This window comes from Brassica napus, chromosome C5 (assembly GCF_020379485.1).
Source record: "Brassica napus cultivar Da-Ae chromosome C5, Da-Ae, whole genome shotgun sequence".
NCBI classification, from domain to species: domain Eukaryota; kingdom Viridiplantae; phylum Streptophyta; class Magnoliopsida; order Brassicales; family Brassicaceae; genus Brassica; species Brassica napus.
Genome location: NC_063448.1, coordinates 14,247,949 through 14,274,723, shown reverse-complemented (window position 1 = coordinate 14,274,723; position 26,775 = coordinate 14,247,949). Strand labels below are relative to the sequence as shown.

At 34.7% G+C, this 26,775-nt stretch overlaps 2 protein-coding genes and 1 long non-coding RNA gene across 3 annotated transcripts; all 3 read left to right on the top strand.

Annotated features, from left to right (window-relative positions):
- The first annotated feature begins 18,197 nt into the window (after positions 1-18,197).
- On the top strand, positions 18,198-19,027 carry LOC125586926. The gene is made up of 3 exons (XR_007323453.1): positions 18,198-18,271; positions 18,485-18,592; positions 18,677-19,027. It is a non-coding gene; the product is annotated as an uncharacterized LOC125586926 (long non-coding RNA).
- Positions 19,028-19,105: 78 nt separating this feature from the next.
- LOC125587096 (pumilio homolog 24-like) lies at positions 19,106-20,069 on the top strand. Its single transcript, XM_048757241.1, has 2 exons — positions 19,106-19,359; positions 19,457-20,069. The coding sequence occupies exons 1-2, from the start codon at positions 19,106-19,108 to the stop codon at positions 19,581-19,583; spliced, it is 381 nt and encodes a 126-aa protein (XP_048613198.1). The 3' UTR covers positions 19,584-20,069.
- Positions 20,070-23,315: 3,246 nt separating this feature from the next.
- LOC111202081 (transcription factor bHLH94-like) lies at positions 23,316-25,896 on the top strand. Its single transcript, XM_022694536.2, has 3 exons — positions 23,316-23,925; positions 24,518-24,904; positions 25,596-25,896. Exons 1-3 carry the CDS (start codon positions 23,491-23,493, stop codon positions 25,677-25,679), a joined length of 906 nt encoding a protein of 301 aa, XP_022550257.2. The 5' UTR covers positions 23,316-23,490; the 3' UTR covers positions 25,680-25,896.
- Positions 25,897-26,775: the final 879 nt, after the last annotated feature.

The window sequence follows — 26,775 nt, the reverse complement described above, 5'->3', positions numbered from 1 at the left end:
GAGTTGTGTTTAGGATGGGTACTTGATTCCAAACTTGTATTGCAAACGGACAGGAGAAGAGCATATGTTCAGTTGATTCATATTCTCCAGAGCGCAGGCATCCAACATCAGCAATACCACGTCTGCGGAGGTTCTCTCCCACAGGTGGAGCCTTATGTATACAAGACCACATGAAGACTTTTAGTTTAGGGGAAAAACCTCCAGTCCATATATCTATGTGCCACTTAAATTTTCCAATAATTATTGGCCTTCTAGTGTCATGATTTGATGACATTATTGAGTAGTATCATGATTTCATTGTGTAAGTTCCAGTCTTGAGGGGGATCCAAGTGTATGAATCTTCGGTATTCAGCAAACTTGACTTCAGACATTGAATCCTCTCTGCCATATCAGGTAGGATTTCGTGAATTCTCTAATTGTTCCACTTAAGCTATGATGTTAAGAGATCTGATACTCTGAGATCGAGGCCTGCTTCAGGGATAGGTTCAAACGGTTTAGTTGGCGTGTCTAGGTCGATCCATGAATCTTGCCATATCCTTGTGTTTTTTCTATTGCGTATAACATTTCCTAGATTGCTCTTCAATATATCTCTTCCAACTAGGATACCACGCCAACCATGGGAGCAATTAAATGGGGTTTGGACCTCTAGGAAGTGTTTACTGTGACAATATTTTCCTTTAAGCACTCAGGCTAAGAGGCAGTCTGGTGCTATTAAGATTCTCCAAGCAATTTTCGCTAGAAGATCTTGGTTGAAAGCTTGATTTTCTCTAAATCGGAGTCCCACTTCATCCTTAGATTTTACTAGGCGATCCCATCAGACCCATCACATTTTTCTCTTTTCGTCTGATCCATCCCACAGAAGCGTGTTAACACTGATTGGATTCTTTTGCAAACATTTACAGGAAGCTGAAAGCATGACATGGAGTATGTGGGGATAGCTGTGAGCACTGACTTCAGCATAGTCATCTTGCCAGCTCTGGAGAGGAAGCGTGAGGTCCAACTTCTAGCATTTAGGTTGATCATGTCTAGTATTGAAGTGAACATGTCCCTCTTTTCCCTTCCAAAGTGCTCAGATGATCTCAAGTACTTCCCTACTCCTCCCTCTAAAAATGAATCCAAAATAACAAAGTTTCATCATTACTAATTATTAACTGCAAATGAAAATTTTCAGGATTCAAGCCATGATAAAATATTGGACAAGTTTTTATTGTTCTTGATATAAAACTTTAAGTTTCCTATTAGTCATTTCGTAATAGTTCCCTCTTAAAATGTTTAGAATCACGGAGAGCAAGAGCTGCAGACTGCAGTTGGAGCGTGATACCAATACAACAATTTTGAACTTAAATGTTAAAAATGTGTTAATGTTTTAATATTTAATCACATGTATACGTCTATAAACCTTGGAAACGAATTTATTTGGTCCACTATATCAGTAGATTGGATTTGTTTTCATTTTTAACAATGTTCTTGACACTATATATAAGGTTAAGCTTATTTGAATTATAAAAGTATTCTATAATTTTTTATTAAGTGCTCTATAGTTTGTGACTCAAAACCAGTGATCAAATCTTTGCGAAACATGAACCAATAATAGAGAAGAAATATGAGAGACTACTGACAACACTGACAACAACAGTAGTAAGCAAATCATGAATTCTTCACTAAGGCGAAAAGAGTTGTCACAATACGACCGAGTTGTGGGCAGAACAGAGCATCACGGTCCACATAATCATTTCATTTACTAAACACATGGTAAACAATCACATTTTTCTTTACCGAAATGAAATTACAAATACAGACTTTATGTTCTACATATTAAATCATTTCTAAATAAATAGAACTGAGATGAGAACTGTAGAAGAGTGTGCGTCTGAATACAAACGACAACCAATAACCTGCAACGTGTTGCGCCACAGTAAAACTACTGTATTCTCAGTTTCCTTGATTTTCTGTATAGAGAATAAATAATACGTGTAGTTTTTTTTTTTTAGAAAGGGCTTAAATAATACGTGTAGGTCCAAAAGAAAATACACGTTAGATTTTGCTAATTACTAAATTGCTAATTACTAAATTTTCAGGTTGTAGGGAAAAGTTGAGTCTTGAGCTTCTATTTATTTTACATTTTATTAGTATTAAATATGTACTTTTAGATATTTCCGAATATGTTTTACATAAAAACTTGAAAGATATTTTTTAAAGAACTAATATAAAACGAGATTTTGTGAAATGGAAAGAATATAAGATAATTTAATATATAAATAAAAAACAGTTGGTTTAAATAAAGGAAATTGCATCCTATATACAACAAAAAGACATAAATACACTAACTATAGGGGTGGCATTGAATTCAAGAATTTAAAAGAATTCACAAGTAATAACTTTTGCAGTATTTTAACAGATTTAATGAGATTTCAATGCAATTGTCTAATTCTTTATGTTTACCTTTTATCATGAAACTTAAATGAATGTAAATAATTTTGATGGAATTCAAATGGTAATACTAACGCTATGAATGATAATGAAAAAATTACAAAACTAATAGTTAACTCTTAGAAAGTTTTTTACCAAAATAAAACTCATGGAAAAATTTTACCTTTTATAGATAGATTTTTTTTCTTATACATGATATTTTTTTTTTGTGCAAACTTATAGGAAAGTAATGTAAAAAAGATTTATCTAAAAAATAGATAAAAAAATAGAGGAACAAACAAAATGCTTTTAAAAAAAATGATACGTACTATTATGGATGACAAAAAAATCGAGCACAGTTGAATGCTAAGGATGATGAATGATGTCATCGACATTGATAGTTTCCGCTCTTCGAAAATAAGAGAGAGATAAATGCAATTATTGGTGTTTTAAATAACAAATCCCTTCGTAAAAGCAAGGAATTGATCCTTTGCATTTTACATTACATTTTCCGTTAATTTTTTTTCAAATAACATTCCTATTAAATCTGTCAAATATTGAATAACACTAGAATTTAAATGAATTAGTAAACTACACAATTGAATAACACAAAAATTTGAAAGAGTTGATAAAATACATAATTAAATAACACTAGAATTTAATGGAAACTACAATTCTTTCAAATTCTATCACATTTCTAAATCCAATATCCCACCTAAAACTACTCTCTTTTTCTTACTTTCTTTTCCTATCTCTCTACTTTCTCTTCCAAAAATCTAATTTTTCAATTTCATTACAAGAATTTGTTAATATAGCCACCGATTAATTTGTAGCTATTATACATAATCCATAGCTAGAATTAAGAAGGCGACAGATAGCGACATATTAATTCCTTGGCCTCAGAACCGACACTAAACTCAATCCGTAGCCAATCCATAGCCAATTCATAGCCAACTAGCGACAAACTAACAAAAGCAATTTTCGTAGCCAATCTCAACAACATACCTACAACTTATTCCTTTGCTAATTAGTGATGACTTTAGCTAGTAAATTTCTGTAGCTAGTAATCCATAACAAAAATGTAATTTTAAAAATATATTTAAAATAAATAAATCACAAATTAAATTGAAATTTAAGATAAAATAAAAATTAATCAGAAAACTGAATTATAAAATTAAAGTTTATTTATATAGTAAAATTAGTTTACAGAAATAAACCAAAATTTCAAAAAACAAAAACACTAAACGGAATACAAATTAAACCTAAACCTAAATCTAAATCTAAACGTCTTCGTCATCATCCGCTGCACCACCTGAAGCTTTGTCTTCACTCTCCGGTGAGCAGAGGCGGCTAGCACCACCTGCACCACACCGTACCTACTCTGTGTTCAAGCTCACGACCACCAACTCTGCTCACAACAACCCTTCCTGTACCAAAAACAAAACAAAATCAGAGAGAGAGGTAATTAATTGTGATATCAAATAATCAATCCCTAAATTACAGAACAAACTCAAACATATAAGAACACACACTAAGCTCAAACAAAGATTATTAATTATCAGAAGAAGGCACAGCTTCACATAGATTATTGATTATCAGAAGAAGGCACAGCTGCACAGATAATTACATTTGAGCGAGCCATAAATTACAGAACAAGCTCAAACATACAAGAACACACACTAAGCTCCAAAATAAAGAACAACACAAAGCTAAAACAAGCCACACCGGTTACCAAACTATACGCAATTATTATGTACAGACAAGGCAACAATACTTTGTTGGTAGGCGGCTCTTCGACATAGAGAAAGAGACACAGAGAGAACCAGAACACAGAGAGAACTATCAATCAAATACCCAGACACATAAACACAAACACAGATGGAAAGATTCAGGACAAGTCAAACTAGAGATAAGAACAATCATTTATCCCCAAATCGAAACCCTAATTGCTGAAATCGAAACCCTAATCGATGACTAATACAGAACAGAAGAAGAAGAAAAAGAAGAAGCCATGAGGATTCTGGTCGGAGGAGAGAACGAGAAGGAAAGTTGGAGGAGACTCTTGGTGACGAGGGAGAGAGATCTGAGAATCCGAGAGAGAAAGATCTAAGAGTCCGAAAGAGAGAGTTTTTTCTTTTTTTATAAGTGTCGAGAGATAGATTGAGCGTATTTTGTGACTCAGCGCATCTCCAACCCCACTCCATAATTTACTGTAAAATGGAGTGGGAAATGAAGTGATGAACAAACAAAAAACTCATTACTCCATTTCATTTTTGTTTGTAATCACTTTTTTGTTTGTTCATCATTTCATTTCCCACTCCATTTTGCAGTAAAATATAGAGTGGAGTTGGAAATGTTCTTAATGATAAATTTGGGCCAAATTTGAATTGGAGCCAAAATCCAAAATATTATTGGAGCCAACTTTTGGGACCAAACTTTACGAAGGGAAATATAATTGGAGCCAAATATAATCTTTTTGTAATCCCTAAAAATATAAATATCACATTTAGGGTATAGGGTATGGAATATAAGGTTTGGTTTAAGAATGGGATTAACTTTTTATTAAGATTTCATTTAGTTAGTTTCTTCCAGGTTAGGATTTACTTAAACCTTTTAATTTTATATATATAATCCTAATATGGGACACATATATATGATTACGTGTCTTATTTTTCGTTGGTGTAAACATTTTCTGTATATATATAATTAAAATTTCAATATATTTTGTAATATAATATGGAGTTTTTACAAAAAAAAAAACAAACATACTCATTCTTATCAATTAGTGATTCTTGTATTTACGTTGTGCACTCTTTGTTATCACCTTGTAATGTAGGTGTTGGGAATGTCTTAAAATCATTTGTACTTACTCTTGTTAAAGTCGTAGTGTCGAGATTGACAATCGTATAATATTAGGTGGTTATAATGTTTTGCTAGAAACCGCTTATAATCTATGAATTGAGAATTCATTACTAATATTATATGATCCTATAGGATCACACACCTAAGCAAATTGGATTAATCATATATATTGGTTTGTGAAAAGTATACATTTTATTTTATGTGATATAAATATGAATGTATCTATATGGACAATTACGTGAAAGTAATAATAATCTCCTTAGAAGAGATTGTGCATTATCGCTAATGGGCTTTGCTAATAATTCCATAGTCCACTAATTAGGTCTTAGTCTTCATTATATAATGTGATATAATGACGTGAGTTGGTAGAGGTTTTGCCGAAGTCACAAACCTAATATAAGACGAACTGTTCGTTGTGAAGTTTTGAGATTTGATCTCAACGGCACTAGCATCCCGATCTGATCCAGTTTGTGTGCGTGTGGATACCGGTAGAAGCACGACGTTTGGAATGCTAGAAATCTCGATTTGGTTTATTCTTTTTTTCGCTGCGAATAACCAGGTATATACGAAACCTTAAGATCTAGATTTGTTTCAGTATTGACATGAGATTCTAGGCAAATTAAATTAATAGGTTGATTTATAAATTGTTATAAACCGGTATGAGTTTCAACAGTGGTATCAAAGCTACTTGTTTAATATTGAAATTTGATCTTGTTTAATCTATAATTTGATATAGATAAATAATTCCAATAATTTGATAGTTTGAATTTGATGTATTCGATATAAACCCTAATTTGATTATGGTATTGATCGATTTCTAAAACTATATATTTGGAATTATTAGATAAAGATGTACGTATTAATTTATTTGCTAAGGAATATTGATTTTAGGAAAACTCAATATTACATATTAATATAATACGGCATGAATGGGATAAGTATGTTTGATGTGATCATTCGATATTTATGCAATTAGTATATTCCTTTTATACGGTTTATTATATTATTATGCATTCTTTGCCTGTGATATGCGTATTAAATAACTAGCCATAAAACATTATTGTAATGTTATGAATCCAAGGCTTAAATTAGTACAAGTATTTCACTCGTGACATGTGAAACCAATTGAATCCTTTGATACCAGCCGGTTCAGTTTTATCGGTTGTAAATTGGTTTGGTTCATTCGAACACATGTTTAATCTTTCATTTAATTGGAATACTAATATGATTAGATTCTCAAGATTAAATTAAAATTAACGATGTAAAAATAATTTTAAAATACATATAAGATATGTATAGTTATATTTATATTTTATATTTGATATAAATTTTAAATATAAAATTAAAATTGAATTAAATTTTGTTCCTCAATTAATTTCAAGTATTTTCGATGTCTACCCAATCTTATTAACTATCAAGATTCGTTTCGTTGTAAGATGGGCTTGCCAAAGTAAGGTGTCTACAATTACATAAGTGGGATAGATGGTAACGGTTACCATATGAAACAAGATTGGTTAACTTGACTAAGCTATCAAAACGGTTTTAGGCTTAGAGACATAGGTTGGATAAGACATAAGATGTCGTCTGACAACCAAGAATTATATTGGATATAATCAGCAAAGTGTTGCTTACCTAAATAGCTTTATATTCGGGCGATGAGCCAAAGCTCACTCGGATTTTAGTGAAATATGGATCTTGGATTATTATATTCATTTGAGGAAATGTTTTGAATATAATATGAGTTTGCTTAATTGCTGAGATTTTTATAATTCCTGAACATCATATTAATATTTGATATTCTTCAATTCCAGCAATGTTAACTCCTCACAACCTATTTTCATTTCAATATGCCCTTAAGAAGGACAAATTGAATGGATCAAATTTCCTCCAATGGTATCGAAACCCGAGAATTGTTCTTCAGCAAAAGTTTAAACCTCACTTGGAAGATCTGAAAAAGAAAAAAGATTTTTGAAACATCGTCTAGGGGTATTTATGTTATAGAAGTAAATGTTACTACTTCTTACTACTTCTGGTTCTACTTCTTGGGTATTGGATACCGGATGTGGTGCTCATATTTGTACGAATATGAATGGCCTAAGAGACAGTAGAATCTTGGAGAAAGGACAAGTGGACCTACGCGTGGGAAATGGAGCAAGAGTTGCTGCATTGGCCGTGGGAACATTTCACTTGTCTTTACCATCAGGCTTGGTTTTAGAACTTAAGAATTGCTACTATGTACCTGCTATAAGTAGGAATATTATTTCCATTCCTTGTTTGGATTTGGAAGGATTTCAGTTTTCGATCAAAAACAAGTTTTGTTCCTTTGATCGTAATGATGTCTTTTATGGTAGCGGTCCATTAGAGAATGGACTTTATATTCTAGACCAAAGTGTGCATGTCTATAATATCAGTACCAAAAGATTCAAGTCTAACGACACGAATCAGACTTTTCTTTGGCATTGTCGTTTGGGCCATATAAATGAAAAACGCATTCAAAAGCTTCATAGTGATGGACTTTTGAGCTCATTTGATTATGAATCATATGAAAACTGTGAATCTTGTTTATTGCGTAAAATGGCTAAGGCTCCTTCTACTGGACACAGTGAAAGAGCCAAAGACTTGTTGGAACTTATACATACTGATGTATATGGACCAATGAGTATACATGCTAGAGAAAACTATCAGTACTTCATTACATTTACTGACGACTTCAGTAGATATGGTTATGTTTATCTAATGAAACATAAGTCTTAATCTTTTGAAAAGTTCAAAGAATTTCAGAATGAAGTACAAAATCAGCTTGACAAGAAAATAAAAGCTCTTTGATCTGATCGAGGTGGAGAATATTTGAGTCAAGCGTTTAATGATCATCTGAGAGAATGTGGAATTGTTTCACAACTCACTCCTCCAGGAACACCACAGTGGAATGGTGTGTCCGAAAGGAGAAATCGAACTTTATTAGATATGGTTCGATCTATGATGAGTCATGCAGATCTTCCACCATCCTTTTGGGGATACACTCTAGAAACGTCTGCGTTTACGCTAAATAGATGTCCATCAAAATCAGTTGAAAAGACACCATATGAGATGTGGACTGGAAAGGTTCCAAATCTGTCTTTTCTAAAAATTTGTGTTTCTGATGCTTATGTCAAACGTATGTTTACAGATAAGCTTGGACCAAAATCTGATAAATGCTCCTTCGTTGGTTATCCCAAAGAAACCAAAGGTTATTACTTTTACAACTCCACTGAGAACAAAGTGTTTGTTGCTCGTAGTGGCGTTTTTCTTGAGAGAGAGTTTCTTTCTAAGAAAACAGTGGGAGTAAAGTACAACTCGAAGAAGTTCGAGATACACATGAGATGGTTTCATCATCTTAGGAAGATGATCAATTAGATTTACGAAGAATCGTATAATCTACACCTGTGGTACCTGAAGAGCGTAGGTACGAAAGGAGACGTCACGAACCTGATAGATATGAGGTTTGGGTGACGGATCATCATGATCTATTGATAATAGAGAGTGATGAACCTACGTCCTTTGAGGAAGCTATGATGGGCCCTGGCTCCAATATATTGCTTGAAGCAAGCATCTCGGAGTTGGAATCTTCGTTTTAATGAGGCAATCAAAGAGTTTGATTTCATTAGAAATAAAGAAGAACCTTGCGTTTACAAGAAGACTAGTGGGAGCGCAGTTTTCCTTGGTGTTGTATGTAGAAGACATACTTTGAGGTTGTTTCTTAATGAAAGATATGGGAAAAGCTACGTATATCCTTGGAATAAGAATCTATAGAGATAGATTAAATAAGACTATTGGATTATGTCAAGATACTTATATCGATAAGGTCTTACATAGGTCTCACGGCATAACTCTTAGCAAGACTCAGTGTCCTTCGACACAGGATGAGCGAGAGTGCATGAGTAAAATCTCATATGCTTCTGCTAAAGGATCTATCATGTATGCCAGATCTGTACTCGTCGAGATGTTGCATGTGCTTTGAGCATGACGAGTCGATACCAATCTGATCCAGGTGAAAGTCACTGGATAACAGTCAAGAATATTCTCAAATATTTGAGAAATACTAAGGATAAATTCTTGATCTATGGAGGAATTTATGAGCTTGTTGTAAATGGTTACAGCGATGCCAATTTTTCAAAATGACAAAGGTGATTTTCGATCACGAGTTGGTTTCATCTTTTGTCTTAATGGAGAGTGGTGGGTTGGAAGAGTTCCAAGCAAAGCACGATAGTATAGTCTCATGAGAGTCATACTGCAGCCATGGGTATTAAGTATCTTAAGATGTGATCTTGATTTTAGTGGGAGGCTTTATGTTTATGATATGATGTTCATATTGACATACATTTGATTATGTATTCAAACAAATGAAATTGTTTCAGATTTATTTGATTATTGGATAATTAAATAAATGTCCCAAAATAATTTATATCATTCTTTTAGGTCATCAAGTATGTGACTTGATCATGAAACTCTATAAGTGAAAGATGCTATAAATTATTGAGGTGCCTAGTCAAGTTTGTTAACGTGGAACATTAATAACCATGAATGGCTAGTATGTGAGGTGATTGATGACTAAGTTTCATGTAGTCATTCAGTATGTGGTATTGAAGTCAATCACATGGATATGTGTTAGAGAACACATGATCGGACTGGCCCGCTATGAGAACTCTACAAAATTGTTATATGAGTGTCATGAGAGTTTCTCATTACGACTATAGAGTATAGTCCTTAGACCTGAGTTCGTCATGATTCTTTATTTATGGATTAGTTCACTTTGACCTTGTCAAACGTCAGCCGTAACTGGTGATTATAAAGGCATTGATTAGGTGTTCTATGAAGTTTGTTAAGGAACAGGGATGGAACAAGATGGGATTTGTCCCTCCTATATAACGGGAGATATATATATTCTGGGCCTATCGAAGATTTGATACTGAAAAATGCATGGCCGTGCTCAAACGAGGTGATTGTCAGTCGTTTGTTTTATCAGTATAAATCAGAGTTCGATAAACGTGATTTAGCTTAATAAGGATGACACTAGTTCTTGCCTTATGCTGAGATCGAGATATAGAGACAAAAGGATTATGAGAATAGATGATTCTAGTACAAGTAGTAGATTGTTGGGAATGTCCTAAAATCATTTGTACTTACTCTGGTTAAAGTCGTAGTGTCGAAATTGACAATCATATAATATTAGGTGGTTATAATGTTTTTCTAGAAACCGCTTATAATCTATGAATTGAGAATTCATTACTAATATTATATGATCCTATAGGGTCACACACCTAAGCAAATTGGATTAATAATATATATTGGTTTGTGAAAAGTATACATTATATTATATGTGATATAAATATGAATGTATATATATGGACAATTACGTGAAAGTAATAATAATCTCTTTAGAAGAGATTGTGTATTATGGCTAATGGGCTTTGCTAATAATTCCATAGTCCACGTAATTAGGTCTTAGTCTTCATTATATAATGTGATATAATGACGTGAGTTGGTAGAAGTTTTGCCGAAGTCACAAACCTAATATAAGACGAACTGTTTGTTGTGAAGTTTTGAGATTTGATCTCAACGGCACTAGCATCCCGATCTGATCCAGTTTGTGTGCGTGTGGATACCGGTAGAGACACGACGTTTGAAGTGCTAGAAATCTCGATTTGGTTTATTCTTTTTTTCTGCTGCGAATAACCAGGTATATACGAAACCTTAAAATCTAGATTTGTTTCAATATTGACATGAGATTCTAGACAAACTAAATTCATAGGTTGATTTATAAATGGTTATAAATCTGTATGAGTTCCAACAGTAGGGTCATCGTGTTTCAAACCGTGAATATTACGAATATTTCATCCAACTCAAGTTGTAAGAAATTTAATATTAGGAATATTTTCTAATATATCGTGTTGAGATTGTAGAACTTTTAATCGTGTAAGCAACTACTATAGATCTCGGATTTTTCAGTCTGATTTTTTTTTGTCTTTTGGTTACGTAAAGTTAGAGTTTGAGAATATGATTAGTTTGAAGTTTAATGGTTACTTAAGTTTATATGTGTATATATTGTATATATATTTTGGTTCTAGGTTTAGTTTTTTAGTTAAAAACTGAAAACATTTTGTTTGAGATTTAGATTTAAAGTTTAGTATTATGATATAAAGTTTTGATAGGTGGTCTATCTGAGATTAGGTTTGATATTTAGATTTTAAATTTAGAACACATGGTGTGGATACGTTGAAGGAGAGGGTTTCAAGTATAATTTGTGGTTAAGATTTAAATATGAAACTAATATTTGAAAATTTTAGGTTTTACGGATTGGTTATGATACATATGTTATTATTATTTAGTTACATATAATTTTGTGGTTATTCATTGATAAGTATAATAATTATGGAGACAACTTATCCCTATCCAAGACGTCTCTATCTAGCTACAGAGATCAACGGATTTTATCTCTAGCTATTTAGCTACGAATTGCTACATCTGGTTACAAATTTAGCTACGAATACAAAATTATGTATTTTGTCGCTATTTTTGTAACTAATACATTTAGCTACAAAAATGTGTCAGTCTATATCTAATTTGGTAAATTCTTGTAGTGTTTTTTTGGTTATTTGACAAATAAACCTTTTAAATAATGAAACTAATTTAGTAGATAGAGTATGAGTTTTTTTTTTTTTTTGAAAAATATAGAGTACTAATTAAACTATACGTAGACAAGAAAATATTAGTAAACCAAAGATCCCGGAAATGCATTGAACCCCGCATTGAACAATCAAGAAAATCCTGTAACATCTAAATATGAAATTGACTCATACCATATATTAAAAATATCCAAATGGAGAAGCATCAACAGCGATTATCTAATCAAATAATAAAGGAAGAGAATATTGGGTTAATATGTATATTATATTACATCTAAATTTGAGCACTCTAGATAGATACAGTAAAATAATTTGATTTAGAACAAAAAAATAATATGGCTAGTCTGTATGCATATGTACACTAATACAGTCAATAGCCAGTTAGTCACACGAAGTTTGCAGAGAAATTTTACAATAACCTAACTATGCAGAATATCTGTTCGCAGAGTAATTACGAAGACAAAAAATGGAGTCTGAAACATCTATTTTAACATATTGAAATTACTTTCTTTTACTAACTCGAAAGTATCTCAGATTTATGAAAAAACCAAAACTTATCTTCAAAAAAAAAATATAGCTTACAAATAAACTATTTTTTCGAATATTCGAATGAAGTCTAAAGAATAACCTTATATCCATGTGTTCATAAATTGAAGTGTAAGAACTTTATATATATATATGTTATTTAATTACTCACTAAATTTTTGTTTGTTTGCGATTCTATGACTATTTAGTTTCGTTCTGCTGAGTATTATATACATAAAATGCACATATGCATATAATTAATCAGATTGATTTTGATAATTGATAGGGGGAATGATTCGGAGGATGACATGAGAAAACAAGCCCATTGGAAAATTACAAGCTGTGTTCTTGGGAAAATACCTGAGAGACAAAGAAAGAGAAGCTTGTGAAGTCACATGGACTCTTCTGGACGTATGCTCTAGCTTTTCCACTTATTTTATTTTACCTTTTTCCTCAAATGAACTCAACTTTAAAAGTCTACAGCAAAAAAACTCTTATATGATGAATAAAAAATAAAAACTCAACTTTGGTTGCTCAGATATGTTTTCTCATGTCATCCTCCGCTATAATTTGATGCTATTAATACCCACATTTCCTGTAGTGTTCGCTACAATAGAAGTCTGAGTGATAAGCCAGAGATTAGAGCTTTGGTGGAAAACACTTGAAGACAAAACTCGGATTCTGTACTGTCTAAGATCTGTACCATCAGAAGAAACTTGGCAGAGTGGGTTAAGGCTCAGGCAAAGACGAATAAAGAAGCTCTGTTGTTACAACAGAACTTATTGGAGATGGCCCTTTCGGACCTGTTACCAGATCAGGACAGAATCATTGAGCTACAAGCTGCTCTTAATAAAGCCTATGCTGAAGAAGAAGCTTACTGGCGACAGAGAAGCCGCATCCAATGGTTGAATGAGGACGACAAAAACTCAATTTTTTTCCATGCTGTAACTAGGGGACGCAGAGCAAGGAATAAATTCTCGGTTATTGAAAACGAGAATGGCCAATCCTTATACGAGGAGGAACATATTGTTAATGTTTTTTGTCTCTTCTACCAAAAACTATTCTCATCCGGTAACACTGATGCTAGAGAGGTGGTTCATGAGGCGCTCTCCCCGAAGATTTCTGATGAGGATAATCTGAAGCTTATATCTCTCCCGGAGATGGAGGAGGTTCGAGCAGCAGTCTTTTCTATCCATCCCGACAAGGCCCCCGGCCCTGACGGATTCTCAGCGGGTTTTTATCAATCTTTTTGGGATGTGACAGGCGAGGACATCTATCGGGACATCCGAAGCTTTTTTGAAACGAGCCTCCTCCACCCGAGACAAAACGAGACCCACCTACGGCTGATCCCAAAGATCTCCAGTGCAAAACGGGTCTCAGAGTACCGTACGATAGCTCCGTGCAATACCCACTATAAGATCATCGCTAAAATACTGTCCAAAAGAATGCAGCCGCTCCTACGCTCCATTATCTCTCCTTCGCAGTCAGCCTTTGTTCCGGGGCGTGCGATTTCAGATAACGTGTTAATCACGCATAAGATTCTGCATTATCTTAGGCAATCGGGTGCAAAGAAACATGTCTCCATGGCGGTCAAAACGGACATGACCAAGGCCTACGATAGGATCGAATGGAACTTCCTGCGAGAAGTTCTAACTAGGATGGGTTTCCATGGAATCTGGATATCATGGATTATGGAGTGCGTATCGATTGTCTCGTACTCATTCCTGATAAATGGTGGACCGCAAGGAAGGGTCCTGCCTTCTAGAGGACTGCGACAAGGCGACCCGCTTTCTCCGTACCTCTTCATACTATGTACAGAGGTCCTCTCTGGATTGTGCCAACAGGCGCTGCAAAAAGGAACGCTGCCGGGAGTGAAAGTCGCCCGGAACTGTCCACCAATAAATCATCTCCTTTTCGCTGATGATACCATGTTTTTCGGGAAGTCGAATGCTTCAAGCTGTGCGACTCTACTTTCGATCATGGACAAATACAGAGCTGCCTCAGGCCAATGCATCAACTGAACCAAATCAGCGATCACCTTTTCATCTAAAACTAGCCAAGCGATCAGTGATAGAGTCAAAGGTGAACTGAAAATTGCCAAGGAGGGTGGTATAGGCAAGTACTTGGGCTTACCGGAACATTTCGGTTGAAGAAAAAGAGATATTTTTGCAAGTATTGTGGACAGAATAAAACAACGGTCTCACAGCTGGACAGCCAGGCACTTATCGGGGGCTGGTAAAATGGTACTTCTGAAAGCGGTCCTAGCAGTCATGCCAACATATGCTATGTCTTGCTTTAAGCTCCCGAAATCGCTGTGCAAGAAAATTCAATCCATCCTTACTCGGTTCTGGTGGGATGTGAAACCGGGAATCAGGAAGATGTGCTGGGTCTCCTGGGATAAACTCACTCTCCCGAAGGGCGCATGAGGATTTAGCTTCAAGGAGATTGAGATCTTCAAGGACGCGCTGCTAGCAAAGCACACCTGGAGGTTGTTAAAAAATCCAGACTCTCTATTGGGACAAACCTTACTGAACAAGTATTGTCGAATAGAGAACATCCTAGAGTGCACTGCCCCAAAGTTAGCGTCTCACGGCTGGAGGGGTATTCTAGCAGGAATGGAAGTCCTCAAAAAAGGTCTTGGTTGGGTAATTGGAGATGGAAAATCTGTCAGTGTTTGGAGAGACAACTGGCTCTCATCGTCTCAACAACGCTGTCCCATAGGGCCGCCAAACCGAGAAGATCAGAACCTCCTGGTCGCTGATCTCATCCTCCCAAATGCAGCAGGTTGGAATCTAGAGAAGATAAAGCTCTATGTACCTCAGTATGAGGTGGACATTAGAAAACTTGTCCCAAGTGAGCACTCTATGCCTGATGAGTTGTTTTGGTTACTAGAGAAATCAGGAACCTACACTACAAAAATGGGTTATGCTAAGGCGAAACTGAATGTTGAAGGCAAGCAGGATGGTTTTGACTGGAGGAAGTATGTTTGGAATGTTGCTTGCTCTCCAAAGATCCGACAGTTCCTCTGGAAACTAAAGCATGAAGCCTTGGCAGTAAGGGAGTCTCTCATTAAAAGGGGAATGCATGTGGAAGGAAAATGTAAAAGATGTGGTGAGATGGAATCGACTGCTCATGTCATGTTCTTATGCCCCTTTGCAAGGGAAGTATGGTCCCGCTGCCCTTCCTTATTTGTCCCACACATCGCAGCAGGACAGTCACTTGAAGAAAGCTTGAAGGCATGTTCTCGGATGATCAATTTTCCTCCGACAGGGCTTCGAGTTCCTCTCTATCCATGGGTGTTGTGGGCCTTGTGGACAAGTAGAAACCAGTTATGCTTCGAAGACAAGTCTTTCTCAGAAACAGAGGTTATGGGCAAGGCCATCAAGAATGCCTTGGAATGGCAAAACTCGCAGGCTACCAAAATCCCCTCTACTTCGTCTAAAGATTGTCCTATAAAGAAAGCTCCAACACAATCTCAGATTATGGAAAACGCCTTCTCTTGCTATTCAGATGCTGTTTGGAATAGTAATTCTTGTGCAGGAGGCTTGGGCTGGATCTGCTTTAAACCGGATGGAACAAAGCTGTTTCAGGGCTCCTCGGCGCATCAAGTTATAGCCTCTGTACTGGTTGCAGAAGCTCTATCTCTAAAAGCAGCCATAAATGCAGCGATCGCACATGGTGCAAAAGACTTGGTCTGTTTCTCAGACTCAAAAATTTTAATCTCTCTGATCACAGGAAACATGTCTGTGATCTCACTTCAAGGGATTCTCCATGACATCGGCGTGTTGAGCCGGTCCCCATCATCTATCTCGTTTAAGTTTGTTAGTCGGAATGGTAATGTAGTTGCTGATGGGTTAGCAAAATCAGCTTTGTTTTCTGTTTCAAATTCTCCCTCTGAGATTGTGAACTATGTTACTAGTTAAATGAATGAAGTCGCAAGGTTTGACCAAAAAAAAAAAGCTAGTCACATATCTATCTTATTCTTCAAATTTAATTTATATTAAAATTTTAATTTATATTAAAAATGAATTATAACTAGTATTATATATTCCCAGTGATTAATAAGAAAAATCAAAAGATGCCATATAATTTTAAATAGATAGTTTTTTGCTTTAGATAATGGAGATTTTTTAAATACATAACTTGAGCTAGTCATTTTTTTACACGCCAAGTGATACCTCGAATATGTATATATCATCATGAAACAAATTTGTTAAACCTGACATTAAGCGTATCGACCGGCCAAATAAATCTTATTTCTGATATCTACTTTATTATCTGATATACAGTAGAATTTACGATTTTGTAAGTTTAACCAAATACTATGCAATTTATTTTTATAAGTATGGAAAACATTATGTTGTTCAAGTTATATCGAACAGGAGTGTTAGTAATCCAACGACTTAAAGCCTGCAAACAAAAGCTTTTATATGGTCTTTTAGACCGGTCTACTATCACAGGTGCCAAGTTGTAAGGCTATATATATATCCATTTATGTATTTAATTAGTAATTTAGGCTGATTAGTGTATTTAATTCGCCGAGTTGGAGGGTAATGTAAAGTTTTCTGGTAGGACTAAAGACCAACAAATTGGTATAAAATGTGAAATGCGAAAAACTCAAAATTAATTGACGATATAATTACCAAAGTACATAGTAAAATAAATTCTTCAATAAAATAGTGAGAAAACTAAAATATGCTTAAAATATTTAGAAAATCGATAGAAAAGCATATACATAAACACATAATAAATACTAGAATGCTTAAACTTATTTGTCCAAATGATTGATTTACCGTTTATAAAAAAACTACCCACTTAACATCAACAATACTAACGAACTGATGTTTGCTATTGATGATGTTCTACCATATTTTGAATTTTCAAGTTCTTTTTAACTACAAATCTATTGATTTTGAAACATAATCCTAAAGCATTCTTCTTGTAATAAGTAGCATTCCACAACTCTGTAAAATTGAAAACTGGTTATAAATCTTAACATTTTGTCCACAAAAAAATGTGTTAAACATTTTACCAAAAAAAAAAAAGTGTTAAACAAGTTCAAACTTTAAAGTAGCAAGAAGAAAGCTTAAAGAATTGTTGGACAAGGTATACAATTGCTAGATCTTATTGTAAGGCAAGGGATGACGGCAGTTTGAAACAAACATCTGAAAAGTTCCTCTAATTTGTGTGCATCAGTATATATATACTGAAAGAGAATATTATGTTTTTATGGCCTTCTCGGCAATATTTGTTTTAATTACCTTTTCATTAATTAAAAATCCGATTACAGCTCTGTTGTCAGACAGATCAGTTAGTGCTGACAACTAACTGTACAAAAAAAACCGGAAAGGTTACAAAAGCTACTTTAGGGACTTATAAAACTGCCCTCAAAAAAAGATTTAGCCAAGAGCCAATCATCAATAAGCTGAGTACAGGAGATTCAACCACTATTATGCCACCGCGAGTTTTTTTTGCAGAGATAATCAATTATCATACCAATCAAGAATTAGTCATTGATTTGTCACGATCAGATTTGTAGAAGATGTTTTAAAAAAATATGATTTTTGTTTTTTAAATATCACACTACCATTAATTTATCAATTAAGTTGAATTAAAATTATATATTGTAATTTTCGTAATTGATTTTAAATGGGTAAATATTAAAAGTTAAATAATAATAATAAAATTTTTAAAAATAACAAAAAGGAAAAAAGGTGGCCGGTACCCTAATTTATTTTTCTCCTTCTCTTCTCCACATGTTGTTTTGTGTTGGTGACCTGGAGGCCAACTTAAAAGATCTTGTTATGGGAAAGGTTTGTGTACATTGATTTTGAAAAGCATGCCAAGATAATAATGTACTTAGTCTCATTTCTTCGGCTTGATGACATCTATCTTAGTCTCATTTCTTCGGCTTGATGACATCTAACCTTTTGTTAGACTTTTCCTTTTTGCTTTCTTTAGGGTATCAATGGCTAATATGTTGAGTTTTTCCAGTATTAACGTATGGCTTTAAATTTTTTGTGCAGAATGGTAGGAGACCACTATTGCAGTTACTTCATCCAAATTCTTCACGTTATTTCAGTCGTGATGATTTGGCCTCTCTTGATCTGTCTGTTCCATCACTGTGCTTAATGGTATAGGAATATAACCCCAACTATCTGCTTAACTAAGCTGGATGTAAAACTTTCCTGTATTTACCAATTACCATCCAATTTCAGGATAAGTCTGAGACAAAGGACTAAGATGGCAATGAATCTGCTGAGGAGGAGAAAGACGAGCAAGAAGATATTGTAACTGAACAGAGCGGTCTTGAAGAAAATGTCACAATTGCAGGCAGTAAAAAAGATCCCTTTTTGAGAAGGCAGGAGTTGCTAGTCAAGAGTGGCCTTGCTGAGGTATCTTTGAGTGGGACTCTTTTTGTAGATTTTTTTTGTTGTAGTTTTCTAACCACTCATGTATGAGGTATTGAGTTTTGGCTTCTATCATTTTTTTAGTCCTGTTATAAGAACGATAGGAGAGAGTTAAATGGTTGTGTTACCATATTTGTTAGGGTATATACAATACTTGTATGCTCTGATCTCCTCCCTTCAACAGATGCTAGTTTCCAGTTGTCTCATTCTGTATTGTCATGTTTTATTATATATCAGATGGCCGTGGGAGGCTGTGATGGTATTCTTTTGCCAACTTTGAGTGAGAATCTGCGTGAGCTGTACCAAGCCATAGCCTCTGCAGCAGCAGAGCCGAAACCCGAAGAATCAGAAAAGAGTTCACAGCACATCCTGGAAGACTTTCACTCAAGACGAACAATTAGAAGGCTGGTCTTGGACAGCCCTACTTTTTCTTCCATTCTTTTTAAGAAGGCCTTGTCTGGAAAGTGTTGGTCATGGGCTCAAGGACACTGGTTAGCCTCTAATCACTTCACTCATTTATCCATTTTATTTGCAAACAAGCAAGTCCTTAAAATCTGAATTTGTGTTCAATCTCCTCTTTATCTGCAGTTCAAGGATATTATATGCTTTCTTAGAGACTCAAGATGTTCAAGTGCGTGAGATGGCTAAGGAAGAGCTGCAAGTGTTGGTGGACGAAGGTGCTCTAAAGATCACAGGAACCAAAAAACCCGAATGATGCAGCCAGTATTGCTGAATCACTTGGTGGTTTGTGTTTCAGTCTTTTCAAACAGGTTTCTACTAGGTTTTAGAGAATCTGGGATTATGTCAAAGTTTTATTTTTTTCTTCCTTCTATGGTTTATTACTTTAATGCAGCTTCAAACCCCACCTTTACAATGTACTCATACTCAATCTTTAGTTGCATATGTATTAATTAATATCACATTCTTGGTTGTTGAAGCTGAAAACATTTATATGTATTTGTGTTATTAGTTATTAGAGGTTAAAGAAGAGACAAAGAGCATCCTTGGCGATGCTTCTTCTTTTCTTTCGTGGTAGGCAAAGCAACTTCATCACTTTCTTTACCAATCTCTACGCGCTCTTTCACTACTATCTCCACTGTTTCATCATAGTGTTCTCAAATACATGGTGGAGGAAGCCATACATACAAGATCACAACACAAAAGTATTTTGATTGGAAATATAAAATAAGACTGAACAAAAGTAAAGAAAGCATAGGCCATGTTCAGAGACAAGATAACTGATAGAAAAAAGGACAACAGCAGAGTTAACTGATACTCTATTTGCCTTAGTGGGGGGGGGGGGGCAGTTTACATGATTTCAACAGAGCTAGGAACATAAGAGCACACAAACACAGGTGGGCTACTACATCCGGGGAGGTTAAGAGAAGGATCTACGAGTCCTCCGAGATCCACTTGTTTGAAGGGTCCATTTCTATCAAAGATGCAAGCAATGCTGCGAGTAATGGGGCCAACCTCATCTCTGGCTTCATCAAGAACCACTGCCACCTCCTCCTCCTCGTCTACGAAGAAACTCTCACCGGAATAATGAAACGGAAAACCCGTGAGTGGTTTTGTATCAACACTTAGGAACAGCTTTGACAATTAGATGTTTTCCGATCATTGGTGATAATAATTGGAGGATTCCCTATTTGATTCACTATCGAATAACTGAATTCGGTATTAAGAACATTATGGTCCACCCCATAATCCTTACACACGATCCTCTTGAGCTTCTCCAATGGAGTAGTAGTTTCTAATGTTACCTTCGACCACGCCTTGCTTTGTCTACCACGAGACTCCACTCTTCACTGCAACTAGACACCCATTCACCAGATTTAACATAGATTAGAACCATGTTGTATTGATAGAGAGAAGAGATGACTTTGTGGATGAAGAAGAGAGAAACACAAATGAAGAGAAAAAAATCGTGGGAGGAGGAGGAGAAGAACGTGGAGAAAATATTCTCAAATATATTTTGAGAGATTTAGGGCAGATTTAGTTTAGATTTAGAAAACTTCTTTAACCGAATATGGAAGTTTCCATATTTTCACGATTTGCCTAGAATATGTACACTACCTAAGCAGAACACCGTAATTAGGTGAGAAATGTATTCTTCCTGTATGCGTCATATAAGGTAAAAGGCATAACAAGTTATGTCACGTAATATAACCAACCTATATCATTGAGTTGTGGCTATATATCGTTATCAAGCTGTAGGTATACCGAAGACATTTTTCTTGATTATAACGTAACCGATTCTATCTTTGCTAGAATATACAAGAAATGTTAGTTTACGGTATATACCCTTGATATATCTATGTTTAAAACTTAGAATCAAACAGATAAACTAGATAGATTGCCAGAATGAGTATTCTAATTATAGCTAGAAGATAAAATAAAATATGATTCTAATTTTTTTTTTTAAGTTTAAACATATATATTGTCATACTTATGTTTCCAACAGTTTTCATATTTTTTACATTTTTAAAATTTAATTTACTATTTTTCCCATTAAAGAAGGGTAAAACATGTCCAGAATTGCTAAAAGTATGAGAAGTCTTATTGTGACAAACAAAAATTCAAAATGTCTCATTTTTTCAATTCTCCCTCATTAAAAATCACTTCTCACTGCTTCACCTAGATTATTTATTGATAAATCTTGTTTATTCTTAAATTACATAGGACTAAAAGAATTATCTGCTAATGGCGTTTAGGGATAACTAAAACAACTAACATCGTAAGGACATATTTAATCTAATTATTATATATATATATATATATTGTTGTATGCAAAAGTTATTTCCATATTGATATTATTACAATTTCTGTCAAGTTTCATTCCAATTTAAAACTAATATGCGGTAAATGGAGTGACTCAAGTCCTCATGTCCTATTGAAACATACGATGTGGAAGCTTATATCCTTACACACTGATTAAGGCACATAGCCTATTAATCTCTACGTAATCCCAATACCTGATCCCTCGAAATAATGTTCTTCTAGCCATTTATCTCGTAGACCATCATTTTGAGTAGGAGGGCACAAGCCACTTTTTGGGCCAAATTATAAACGCGTGTAAGATTGATTCTAAACCTTTTTCGTAGTCAGGTTTAGCAGGCTCTGATACCTTGCTCTGATACCTTGTCAAGTTTCATGGATTTTCAATTTAAAACCAACTGGCAGTAAGTGGATTGACCATAACATTTTATATATTAATTAAGGTATTTTTGAATTCTCGATGTGAGATACTTATCTCTAATACTCCTCCTCCAGATGATGTTTCTTATCGGCCATAAATCTAAGAATTTTAAGATATATATATTTGGTCGAGCAAGTATAATACGATAGTTATATCCAATCGGGAGGGTTAAGTATGACCTTTATGCTCGGACAGAAAAATTATATTAGTAGGGGTTTAGGGAATTTAAGATTTGGACTCTGATAGCTTGTTAGATGTATGTTTATTATGAATTTTCGAGAATCATTGAGCAACACCTTATCAATTTAATTTAAATTCAATTGGTAATAAATAGATTGACCTTGATCGTTTAGATATCACTTAAAGTTCTATTAAATTCACTTTATCTCTTCAGTAATTTTTTTAATCTATATTCGTATTGGATTTTTGGAGCTTTTTTGGGGTCAGCTGTCGAGAGCTTCAAAATAATATACTAATAGTTACCATATAGTCTCACAGAGGTAAGGCTGGTACGTATCCGGATATCCGGGAAATTTAGGGTATCCGGATCCGGATCCGGATCCGTCGGATCCGTGGATTTAATATCCGGATCCGGATTCGTGGTTTCCGGATATCCGGATTTCGGATATCCGTCTCTATATTCTATTAACCGCGGATATCCGGATCCGGATCCGCAAAAATAATTAAAAATAATAATTTTTTTTAAAAACTAAAATTTTAAAAATAATACATAAATAAAATATTTATACAAGATTTATATATATATATATATGTCTATAATATTGTAAAAACTAAAATATAGTATTACAAAATTAATTTATGTATAAATATTATTATATAAAGTATAAATATTAATGAAATTTAAAAAGTTAATGTGTTTTAAAAGTACGGATCCGGATCCGGATATCCGGACCTAAAAATTAAGATATCCGTATCTGGATCCGGTTTGGACGGATCCAAGATTTTACTATCCGGATTCGGATTCGGATCCGGGCACCCCGGATATCCTATTTTCGGAGCGGATCCGGAGCGGATCTCGGATCGAATCCGGATCTCGGATAATAAGTCCCAGGCCTACACAGAGGTACTCTGCATCGACCAACCGCATGCAAGAGTCCCCATAATAAACAAATACCTTTTTGTTTGATCTTCATACTTCCTCTTTCACTCTCCTATCTATCTTCCTCCGTGCCGGTGAGTTCTTAATATCAATATAAAAAATAATCTTATATAACTAATAACAAGCTTAGTTTCCTTTTGTGGGTCTTAGCCCTTTTGCCTTTATTTCCCCCTCAAGACAAAAAAGGAGAGCGACAAACACTTTCTGTCTTAATTTTGTTCCTTTCCTTCTTTCTCCGTCTCTTGATTTCTCAATCCGTTCTTTCCATATAATTGAATTTTTTTAACAATCTCGAGCTGAAAAATGCCTTTAGGCGCTGTCGTATACCCGCAAGATACATCCGGATACCTCTCTAATTGCAAAGATTTCATGTTTTACGACTTGTCTTATCAAGAAGAGGTAGTAGCTCAAGACACGAAGAACAACATTGATACGTTAGGCCAAGAACAAAGTTTTGTGGAAAAAGATGAGGAAGAACGTCAATGGCGAGACTATCATCATAAGTACCCTTTAATCCCTTTGTTGGATGAAAAGCTTGATCTTCACGCCACTGATGTGGAAAATCATCCTCCTATACAACCGAGGAGGAAGAGAAGGAGAACGAGGAGCAACAAGAACAAGGAAGAGATCGAGAGCCAGAGAATGACTCACATAGCCGTCGAGAGAAATCGCCGGAAACAGATGAATGAGTACCTCGCCGTACTCCGTTCTCTAATGCCGTCGTCATATGCTCAAAGGGTAATTTAGTCTTTGGTTACTCACATACATACACTTATATACTATTTCTATCATTTGGTCACTATAATTCATAGGTCTTTCAGATGTGTGTGTCCTTGTTTTACTTCCTTGGTGTACCAGTACTACTATATTTTTGCGTATTTTGAGGTTTCTTCAAACCAAAGAAAAATAACTCTTTTTAAAAGATGAAATATACATTATCATTTAACAAATAAAGTTATGGAAATGATTTAGATTATTTGGATTATAATACGATTTATTAAGAAGAACGCCTACCCTGTAAATTTATGCAAAGATGATGCGTTTATATACAAATTTCGATCTTTATTACTACTATTTAACACCAAAAAATTATGTGACAACAATTTTCTAGAATGAGTATATATGGGTTAATAAAAAAAAAGAGTATATATGGGTTAATAATATTGGGAATTTTTAATAAAAGTATACAACAACAAAAAAAACCCAGTAATTTATGCAATTACCATGATACTTGGGTATGTAATTTATCTAACGTTCAAAAATTTGTTAAAATCCTGGATGAACCACCCACATTCATATCCGATCTGAACGAGTTTTTTTTGTGGTAAAGGGAGATCAAGCGTCGATAGTAGGAGGAGCCATTAACTATGTAAAGGAGTTAGAGCACATCTTACAATCAATGGAGCCTAGGAGAACCACAACGACGACCCATGAAGTTGACACAAGCACTAGCTCATTGATGAGTCCCTTCTCAGAATTCTTCACTTACCCTCAATACTCGACAAAATCATCATCATCAGCAACGGAAAACTCATCTTCACCGGCAGAGATAGAAGTGACGGTGGCGGAAGGCCACGCGAACATCAAGATAATGTCTAAGAAGAAGCCGAGGCAGCTTCTTAAGCTCGTAGATTCGATACAGAGCCTAAGGCTAACTCTTCTTCATCTCAATGTCACCACTCTCGACAACTCGATTCTCTACTCCATCAGCGTCAAGGTACGTATAAATTTTCCATCATTTATTTTACCTCTAATATTTTGTTTGCTTTTTAGTTAATCAATCACGAGATATTAGAGAGGGATTAATTGGTGAGTGGTGCATATAGTTTCAATCTGATGATTTACTTTTTAAAAATCTTTTACTGTCGGGGAGAAACTGGATTAGTACTGGTTATGGTTATGTCTTGGTTTTAGAAGGTTGCAAAGACGAACAAGTTAAGATCAATTTCTTTGTATATAGATATTTTTACTTAGCAACAAAAAAAAATATGATTCTTTGGTTACTTAGGGCTGGCTTCAGTAGTTGTGGGTCAGACTCAAAATCATCCTTTAATATAATCTGAGTTTCATAATCGTGCATTTACAATGTAAGAATGAGGGGACCAACCTAAAAACGAAACACGAATATGATTCTATGAATCGATATATATGCATGTGTATGCAGTGTGGATATGTAGTGGTCATCAGATTGTAGATGAAGTGAGTACGGATAACCAAGTGAGGCTACCACTTGTTTTAGGAGACATTCATATTTTTTTTTAACTTAGGAGACACTCATATTAAGCTTGTTTCTTAACAAAATGTAGTTTTTTTATTATAAAATGTACATTTATTTTGTCAGCTTTAACCTTTTCCAATATTGGTTATATATATACTTTATTTTATTAAGAAAAAAATGGTTTATTCAGGTCGAAGAAGGGAGCCAACTGAATACTGTAGACGACATTGCAACAGCTTTGAATCAAATCATAAGGAGAATTCAAGAAGAGTAATAATTTAATATTAATTTGCTTAGTATTTAATGTTCCCTGTTCCCTATATTTATTTCGAATAACTGAACTACTGATTCATCTTATATATGTAGTTTTACTGCTTCTCTTTATTTTATCTGTCATTTGTTTCCTGTAATGAATCAGTTGTCGTTGGCCTCTATTATATGCCATATATATACACACATATATAATTATCTAAGAAAGGTTGATAATTTCATTACATGGGTTAAGTCGATAGGTTGGTAAAATTGGCTATTGGGCGTACGGGTGGCTGATGTTCTTCTCCACGTTCTTTAAGTGATATTTTGATTAAAACAATAATGAATATATGTGATCTCTTTATTGAAAAAGGTTTTCATCTTTTATTGGACCTTTGAAATTGTGCGAGTACAACTTTTAACCCTTTAATCAATTTTATAAAACACTCTCTTGTGGTAATGGACAGTATATACTTTGGCTTTGAATGCAAATAAATTCGAATAAATAATAACCAAAAATCATTACACAAGGCTAAGAATGTCTTGTTGTGGCAACTTTGTCAAAAATTGTCTTCTTATATACTAACTTACATCTTTATAGAAAATCACATAGCCGACTAAACATGCATAAACTATTCACCTCGATGTGTGAACCATATTAGTGGACAACTCTATATACAAACCCACTCAACCTTATAATTGTTATGCGATAATTATCTAAGTTAAACGACGCGCTAAATAAAACTAAGGTTTCGAATGGTTACTAACCATCCCGCACCGCACCGCCGTGAATAGTAACAAAAATCTTTACATATACCTATCTATCTATGGCTCCGAATAGTAACTGCGGGTTGAGCGGTGCGGGACAAGCGGTTCAGCTGCGGTGCGGTTTTCACAGTTATAAAAACGTATATAGATAAAGTATATGTAACGATTTTTGTTACTGATATGCGGTATGGTGCGGAGTGGTTTGTAACATTCAAAGCCTATATATTTTTGTTACTATTACAACCGCACCGCACTTGTCCCGCAATTATCCCGCACATCACCATTCGGAGCCTTAAAAATTTGCGTCTTACAAAATATAAAGTCCAACCAAAATTTGGTTCGAGAGATAG

Coding starts and splice junctions, on each gene's coding strand:
- LOC125587096 (XM_048757241.1), top strand. CDS start 19,106: ATGGCCGTGGGAGGCTGTGATGGTATTCTTTTGCCAACTTTGAGTGAG. Junction 19,360..19,456: donor TCATGGGCTCAAGGACACTG/GTTAGCCTCTAA, acceptor CTTTATCTGCAG/TTCAAGGATATTATATGCTT.
- LOC111202081 (XM_022694536.2), top strand. CDS start 23,491: ATGCCTTTAGGCGCTGTCGTATACCCGCAAGATACATCCGGATACCTC. Junction 23,926..24,517: donor CGTCGTCATATGCTCAAAGG/GTAATTTAGTCT, acceptor TTTGTGGTAAAG/GGAGATCAAGCGTCGATAGT. Junction 24,905..25,595: donor TCTACTCCATCAGCGTCAAG/GTACGTATAAAT, acceptor TGGTTTATTCAG/GTCGAAGAAGGGAGCCAACT.